This window comes from Haliaeetus albicilla, chromosome 26 (genome assembly GCF_947461875.1).
Source record: "Haliaeetus albicilla chromosome 26, bHalAlb1.1, whole genome shotgun sequence".
In the NCBI taxonomy this organism is placed as follows: domain Eukaryota; kingdom Metazoa; phylum Chordata; class Aves; order Accipitriformes; family Accipitridae; genus Haliaeetus; species Haliaeetus albicilla.
Window position 1 is genome coordinate 7,944,182 of NC_091508.1, and position 8,092 is coordinate 7,952,273.

The 8,092-nt window shown below is 59.9% G+C and overlaps 1 protein-coding gene across 1 annotated transcript; it reads right to left on the bottom strand.

Annotated features, from left to right (window-relative positions):
• Positions 1 to 1,060: 1,060 nt before the first annotated feature.
• On the bottom strand, positions 1,061 to 7,168 carry GPR37L1 (G protein-coupled receptor 37 like 1). Its single transcript, XM_069771799.1, has 2 exons — positions 6,304 to 7,168; positions 1,061 to 2,354 (listed from the first exon to the last, which is right to left on the bottom strand). The coding sequence occupies exons 1-2, from the start codon at positions 6,994 to 6,996 to the stop codon at positions 1,542 to 1,544; spliced, it is 1,506 nt and encodes a 501-aa protein (XP_069627900.1). The 5' UTR covers positions 6,997 to 7,168; the 3' UTR covers positions 1,061 to 1,541.
• Between the last annotated feature and the right edge of the window lie 924 nt (positions 7,169 to 8,092).

Here is an 8,092-nt window from a genome sequence, read left to right on the forward strand (position 1 = left end):
GGGATGCAAGGGGCTGAGGGCATGGTGGGCAGCCTGGGCTCTGCTCCCCCACTTCCATCCCTGTGCCAGGATGAGACCCCTTTTTTCCCCAGCTGCTCCCCAACTGTGGGGCCCAGCACTGGCGGGGGGGAGGAAAGGGAAAACCCAGTTTTGTGCTCTTGGAAGAAAACTGGGGCTTTTGTTTCCCTGGAAACGGGGCTGTGAAAGCAAAGCCCGGTGGGTGTTGATGCCGCACAAAGCCCACAGTGAGCCCCTTGCATTCACCCGGCCATAGCAACCGTCTCCCTCGCCCCGGCATTTCATGGGCTGGGGCGGGTGCCAGCGGCAGGACAAGGAGCTTTAACAGCTCCAATGGACGGGGCCGGCATAGCCAGCCTGTCCTCAGCCCGATCCCACCACCACGGCTGCTCCCCGAAGCCCCCCTGGTTGCAGGAGCCTTGGTTGGGGTGTGGATATGGGGCTTGGAAACCCTGATCCCCTGAAACCATCATGCCGGGACGATTTTGTCCCTGCAATGGGCAGGTGGATGAAGGCCAGGAGGCCTGCACAGGGCTGTCTGGATGAGATGCGCTCACCCCATCAGCTCCCCATGGGGTGCTGGGGTGGTGGTCCCACATGGCCCCCCCAGCACTGCACAGCAGCACCGTGCAGCAGCAGCAGCAGTTTGGTCCTGCATGGTACAGGTGGGCAACCAGCTGCCTTGCAGGCTGCAGAGCACCTCAGCCCCAGGGCTGAGCTGGCTGGGCTTCACTGGGGCCAGTTTGAGTCCTACAAACCACCCCAAGCCCAGTGCTTTGGAGGGGACCCTCCCAGGGGCTGACTTGGCACCAGCTCGCTCTGCATTACCCCAGAGGGAGGGGGGCAGAGGAGCTGGGGGCCTTTCCCCATCTCCCTTAGGTGCTGCCTGACCTGGCACAGCTGCTTTTGTGCCCTCATGCCCCCCCAGCTGCCCATGCCCACCCAAGAGCCCCCAGGTTTTAGGGAAGAGCCATCCAAGCCCCAAGTGCTGGCTCCCCAGGGCTCTGCTTGGTGGTGCTGGACAGCTGCATGTGCAACATGCTCTAGGTTACTGGTTTATTGAGCTCTTACAAGGCAGTGGCTTGGATCCAGTGGGATATAGTCACTGGGACCTCCTACTGTGGAGGGGGCTGGCAGGAGGGGACGGGACAGGACGAGGGCAGTTTGTGTTTGCTATGTCCTCTGCAAGCCACCATGGAAACCCTCCATAGTTTCAGATGGGACCTTTCTGGCACAACTCCATCTCCAGGGCAGCAACCCCTCTGTGCCTGGCCAGGCAGCCAGGACAGCAGGGTGCTGATGTCCTTGTTGGCCTTTGGGCAGAGGCAAGAAGGCTGCCAATGTAGCCATGGGGCCTGGGGTTTCAAGCCCCACTTGCCCAACATGGGGTTTGAAGCCCATGGCACAGCCCCCTGAGCTGTCTCTTCTGCTTGCTCCACATCCAGACACAGGCACTAATGGCAAAACAACGTTTGGTCTTGGGAGAAGGTGGTGGAATGATCTCTACAGCTCCCCAGTGGCACTTAGCAAGGTGTGCCAAGGGCCAGGAGGGGTGGAGGGGACTCCCGAGGCTTGTCGAAGAAGATGGAGGAGGACATCTCTGTTTTGAGCTTGCTGTCGGCGCTGCCCTCGCTGGAGGCAGTGTCGGGGCTGCAGCCCTCACAGCAGCAGCAGCAGCAGTCCATGAAGGCCTGGCCCAAGGGTCTGCAGAGGCACAGGAGCAGGACGGGCGTTACGGAGCACTTGAAGAACAGGAAGAACTGGTTGATGAGGTTGAGCAGGTCCAAGGTCTGCTTGGACATATCAGGGGACATGTAGGCCACCACAATGTTGCAGACATTCTCAGGGGTGGTACAGAGCCCGTAGATGATGGTGAGCCCGATGATGGTGCAGTTCAAGTGACTCTCACACTGGGTGTGCTTGGTTCCTCGGCACTCGCTCTTCTTCTCCGTGCCACTGATCCTCCGGGTCACCAGCTGGCAGCTCACGGTGAAGAGGATGGGCAAGCAGAAGTAGCAACCAAAGTACCACCACATCCGAGCGTTTTGGTAAGTGAGCACCAGCGAGTAGATGGACTCGGGCAGGTTGGACGAGGGCTTCATGGTGCAATACTCCGTCATGACGCCGGACACAGGCGACGTGTCCTGTGCCAGCTGCCAGAGCAGGATCTCCGGCACTGACAGAGTCATGGAGCCCACCCAGATGACAGCCAGCTTAGCAATGATGGACTGGCACTGCTCGATGGGCCGGGCACTGGCCTGGGGGCTGGTGGCCGCGTGGAACCTGTCGATGCCCAGGGCACAGAGGCTGAAGGTGGTGACTCCCAGCGATGATACCTGGCGAGGAGGGAGGCAGAACAAGTGGGGCTTGCTGGAGGGACATCATGGGGGCCTTGACTTTACCAGGCTGGTGGCAAACCCCTGGGTACCCAAGACCACAGCTGGAGCCCCTTCCTCCAAGGCTGTAGAGGTCACAGCCTATGGCTGCATCCCAGGGTTAGAGCCACTTTTCTGTGACTCCTGAAAGGGCAGTGGGTAAAAATGTCCCTTGACCCATTTGTCCCTGCCCAGCTCCCTTTTCTGCAGAAGGGAGAAGCTTTGCAGGATATCTGTCTGTCTGTCTGTCCAGCCAGGGTAGGAATAGCAGGATTGTCCCTCAGGCTCTTTCTCTATTCTGGATGGCTCTTGGGGAGGAAAAGCAGGGACCGTCACACCCACCAGCACCTTCCCAGGGTCCCCAAGGCCCCCCCAAGCTGCCCCAGGTTGGCTTGTCCCTGTCCTGTTCTGCAGAGCTGCTGCCTGCTTCCCAGACAGGCCAAACGAGTTGAAGGTGCCATTGTCACAAATCAGCTTGGGGCAATTTCCGCTGCATTGAGAATGGCAGGAAAAACATCCCATTTGCCAAAGGGAAGAGGCCAAAGGGGGCGAGGAATCGTGGTGGCTCTGGGAGGGCTGGCAAGGCACTGAGGGTCACAATCAGCATTCAAGGTCCCAGCCCCAGAGCTGCAGCTTTGCTCAGAGCCAAGTCCCACAGCCCTTGCCCAGGAGAATGGCAAAGTCACATGCTGGTGCCCCCCAGCCCTGTGGCCATTCCTGGCCTCACGAAGCCATCAAACGTCACCCTGTGCTGAAGGACCTTCCCAGCACTCAGAAAACCTCCCAGGGCTGTGCATGATGCCTGGGTAGCAGCCCAAAACAGGTCTGGCACTGCCCCCTCCCCACCCCCCCAGCCTCTTCCAGTGGTCCCGGGTTGGCCCCTTCAGCAGCTCATGACCAGCACTGATGCCAAGCACCCAGCACCACCATTCAGTTATTTGCAACAGCACCCCCCCAGACACAGCATCAGGGCACTAGCCCAGCATCACAATCCTGCACATAGCCCCACTGCCCAACAACGTTGCTCAAGTCCCAGCTCCTCTGCCCCATGCCCAGAGCCACCCTGAGCATCCAGCACCCTTGCTCTGCCCCACAACCAGCACCCAGCACACTTGCCCAGCTCTCTGGCTGGCACCTGCAGCGCTCCCAGCGCTGCTGTGCTGCTGCCTCTCCTCTTCCCCTACACCCTGCCACAGGCTCTTCTGTCTCTCCTCGTTCCCCTTAGTCCTGGCATGTAATTCAGGCATGGCAGAGCATCCTTCCCCAGTGCCCTGGCAGGCGTGCAGCTGGTGCCACTGGTCAGCCCAGGCACATTGCCTGTCACCAGGATTCCATGTAGCCAACTCTGCTCCAAAAACCTGGCTTTGTGCCCCCCCACAGGGCACTTGAGTAGCCACAAAGAGGAGGACAGATTTGCTCCAGCCAGCAGTCTGAAACACTTGCACATACAGTCCCATACAGAAAGACTGGACATTTAACTACTGGACTGCAGACTGATTCCCCTCTTGTGGCTGACTCTTTGCTGGGGATTTAGCTCGGGCCTGGCCATGTCCTCCCACCCAGCCTGAAGGGTGCCTGGTGCTGGGTCCCAGGTGAACAGAGAAGCCCTGAAGCTCCTTTCTGCCTTTGCTTTGGGGCCCGGAGGCAGGAGGGCAAGGCAGGATTAGCAGCTGGGGTGGCAGACTGGTAGTAGCCTCCTGGGTGGACCATCCTGCCTTCCCAGGGCTGTGCCATGCCCATCCTTCAGCAGCCCCAACATCCCACCACCCTTCCTGCCTCCTTCGGATCCCCACGGGGATCTCCTACAGGAACGTGGCCAGGGAGCCCATGAGCAACTCAGAGACAGGCTGTGGCAGTAACTCCTCAGGTAGGGGTCTGGTTTGGGGACACCACTCTTTTCTTCCCATCCTTACCTGGGGTGCTGAGCCTGCCTGCCTGGGCAAATGTGGGTCCATATTCCTGCCCCTCTCTGAGTCCTCCTTCCACCTGGCTGCAACATCAGGGGCCTGAGGCGGAGGATGGGGATGGGGCAAACATTTCATTTAGTAAGAGGCTGGGGTGGGAAACCTGCAGAAATGAGCAGCTCCTGCTTCCTGAGCTGGGGAGACAGTGCGGAGAGGTGGGGGCTGCACACCTCCTCTAGCAAACACCACATTGTCATGCTGGGCTCTAACTTGCAGGTTTAGGGCTGTGCCTGGCAGGATACCCAGGGTATGGGTCCATCACCCCAGACCTGCACCCAAAGGACCCAGTGGCATTGCCGGGGTCCCCTGCTAGGAGTGTGCACAGCCAAGCCATATGTGAATGTCCAGGGACTCCTGTGCCCCTGCAGACCCTCTGCAAAGGCACTGACACCGGGGAGCTGACTGTCACTGTGCCAGCGGGGCATGGAGCAGCAGGACAGAGCAGGACCACTGGTGGCAGCACTAGCCTCAGACCTGCTCACCTCACAGCCCTGGCAGTGGGGGTCATGCCAGCCCATGCAGGCGGATGTCTACTCCCCTAGCCTGTGCTGGAGTCACCCTAACCTGTAGCTGCTGTTGGGTGAAGCAGGGGAGGATAATCCATCCACCCAGGGAGCAGGATGAAGCCAGGTCCTGCACCTGAGAGCACTGCGGGTCCCACTCTCCAGCAGAAGCTGGACCAGGGAGGGTGATGTTGGGGAGGGGATTGTGATGGGACACATCAATGCCTCGGGGCCATTTCTTTGCCTGTAATAACCAAGCTCCCTGTGGCCACGAGCTTTCCCTGTCTGAGTGCCAAGGCCTGCTCTCTGCCCCCTCCAGCTGTTATTTCTCTGAGCAGGCTTGAGTCCTGGTGATGGGCACAGACAGGTCTGGTGATGACAGAAGGCTAGGTCTGAACTCGGCATGGTGACAGCCCTGGGAGGGCAGGGCTGCCCTGGACATGGATGCCAAGGGGTGTCAGTGCTCCCATACAACCTGATCAGGTTTGGGCAGAGGGAGGGCAGCAGTCCTTGGGCCCTCCAGCACAAGCCCTGGCCTCGGCTTGCAGCTGGTTTCCATATGTTGTGACCACGCTCGGTGGGACAGGCAGATTTTGAACCCCATCTGGCCTGACCAAGCCTGAGAGGGTCTCCAGGGACCTGACACTGTCTCTGATCTGGTTCAACCTTGTGTTTGCACCCTTCTTCAATAAACTGGGCTTTGGAGCCCCAGAAAACATGCACAGACAGGCTGGGTCTGTCTGTCGTACATGGGCACGGAGGGGATCAGCCTGATTCCAGACATCCCTGCAGGATGGAGATGCCCCACAGCGAGGGTTTGTTTTCAGTGCAAGAGCAGGACCATGCAAAATCGTGCCATCTGGGGCATTTTTTTCTCATTCTGCCTTCCCCTGTCACCACAGTCCCTGTAGCCTTCTCAGTGGGTCCCCAGCTCACCCTGAATGTGGCCAGCCCATCACATGTGAGGCTTGACAAGCAAAGATCTCAGGTTCCCAAAACTAATTCCCAGGCTCTCCTACCCCAGTGGTGCTCAGCGCTGCCCCACCTGCAGCACCCTGCCCTGGGCCATCAGCAGCAGCCCACCATGGCCATTGCTGGGCCAGCACACTGTGGGGGGTGTCAGGCTGGGACAGGGACAGACAGACAGAGGGACCCCACTGACAGAAGTCCCTGTGCTGGCTGGACAAAGGAGGGTTTCACGGGCTCTTCCCAGCCTTGGCAGCATTGGTGCTGGCTGCAGAGCCTGAGGAATGGCCCCAGGGAAGAGGCAAAGGGAAGGTCAATATTGGGACCGTCCCTCAGTTCCTTGCTGTCCCCCATGATGGGGATCTCTGGGGCACACAGCACTTGCACCAGGCCATGAGCAGCATGGACTACCCCCAAAGCAAGAGGCAGAGAAGAGCCGAGTCCTTGAGCTCTCCAGGGCCCTGTGCAGCCCCTTACCTCCATGAAGGGCACAATGCGACAGGACACATCCCCCAGCAGCCTCTTCTTGGTGATCTCGTTGAAGATGACCACAGGCAGGCAGAAGAAGAGGATGAGGAAGTCCCAGAAAGACAGGCTGGCCAGGATGGAGTTCCAGGCGCTCTTCATGTAGTAGTTGTGCCATACGATGCACATCACGGAGAGGTTTCCAATGATGCCCACTGCGAAGACGATGAGGGACAGGAACATCACAGCATAGGCGCTGTAGGAGTTCTCTGTCACCGGGTACAAGGGGTTCTGGATTTGCAACCGCTTGTCGGACACGGTAGTGAGGTTGGCTCGGGGCTCTGCCCCCTCCCTGTCTGTGGGGACCCCTTGTTGCTGCTCAGATGGGTCCGTACTGGATGGCAGCAGGGCCTTAGTTGGGTGCAGGCTGGCAGAGTTGAGGGGCCGCGGGAACTCCACCCGCACCCCCGGCACGTACTGCTGCACCAACTTGGAATCCTCCTCTGTCCCCCGGCGCAGTCTCTCCTTCATCACCTGGACCTCTAGATCGTCCTGGGAAATCGTCGGCAGAATCTTACCTTCATCCACACCCTGGCCATGGTGGGTGCTGCCTTCCCCAGGCTGCCCAGCCCTGCCTCGTATCACTGCAGCCCCTGGAGCCAGCAGCATCAGCAGCAGGAGAACAAGTGGTGGCGGTGAAGGCATGGTCCCCTCCGCACCCTCCGGAGCAAGCGTGTGGCTGGAGACAGAGCAGCCCCGAGCACAGGGACCCCGGGGCTGCGGGCAGCGAGGGAGCCGTCCGGAGGAGCAGCCGGTCTGTCCGGCTCTGGCCGCTGCTCTGGGCTCTCCGGAGAGCTCTGGGCAGAATAAAAGCCGCGGTGGGGAGCGGCAGAGCCAGGCCCTCTGCTGGTCACCCACCCGCACCCGGGGACGCTGCCAAGCTCTGCGGAGATGCGCCAGCGCCCAAGCTGGGCAGCTCGGCATCCCCCAACATCCCCCAACATCCCTCCAGCATCCTCCAACATCCCCCCAGCATCCCCCAACATCCAACATCTCCCCAACATCCCCCCAACATCCAACATCTCCCCAGCATCCCCCAACATCTCGCCAGTATCCCCCCCAAACTAAGCCAGACGAAGGATGCCCACGGCTTGGCACTGGGGATGGGTTGCTCAGCTCAGCTCTTCCCACTCAAGATCTCCCACCCCCTGCCCCCAAGCAGGCGGCACTAAGGATGCCCAAGGTCTGACACTGGGCACAATGTGGCATGTCCCCTGCACACTCAGCCTGGACTCAGGACACCCTCGAACAGCCAGACCACCTCCCCAGGGCTGGAGGGGTGATAGGGCTGCCCTTGGCAGGAGAGCAAGAGGAAAGACTGGCTGGCCTTAGGTGATGCTTCTTGCCACATTGGGGTGTCAGATCTGCTGGCCCAGTTCTCCCAAGGTTTGTTGCTGCTTTTGCTACTGTGGGACAGGGGTTTGAACAGAACTGAGGTCCCTGATCCCCTGTACTTATGACTTCTCCCCATACCCATCATCTCTCCCCCCACACTCATCATCTTTCCCCACTTCCATCGCTTCTCCCCATACCCACAAACTCTCCTCTGTCCTAGACTCCTGCTCCCCTACCTGTTATCTCTCCCTGCACTGTCAACTCGTCCCTATGACTGTGGGACCAGAGGGACCAGGGTACCCTCTGGGCACATGCCCTGTGGCATGTAGGCAGCTCATGGGGATGCATGCCAGGCTTGAAGCAGCAGGGCTACCCCAGACCTGGGGAGCTCAAGGAGTGTGTCCCT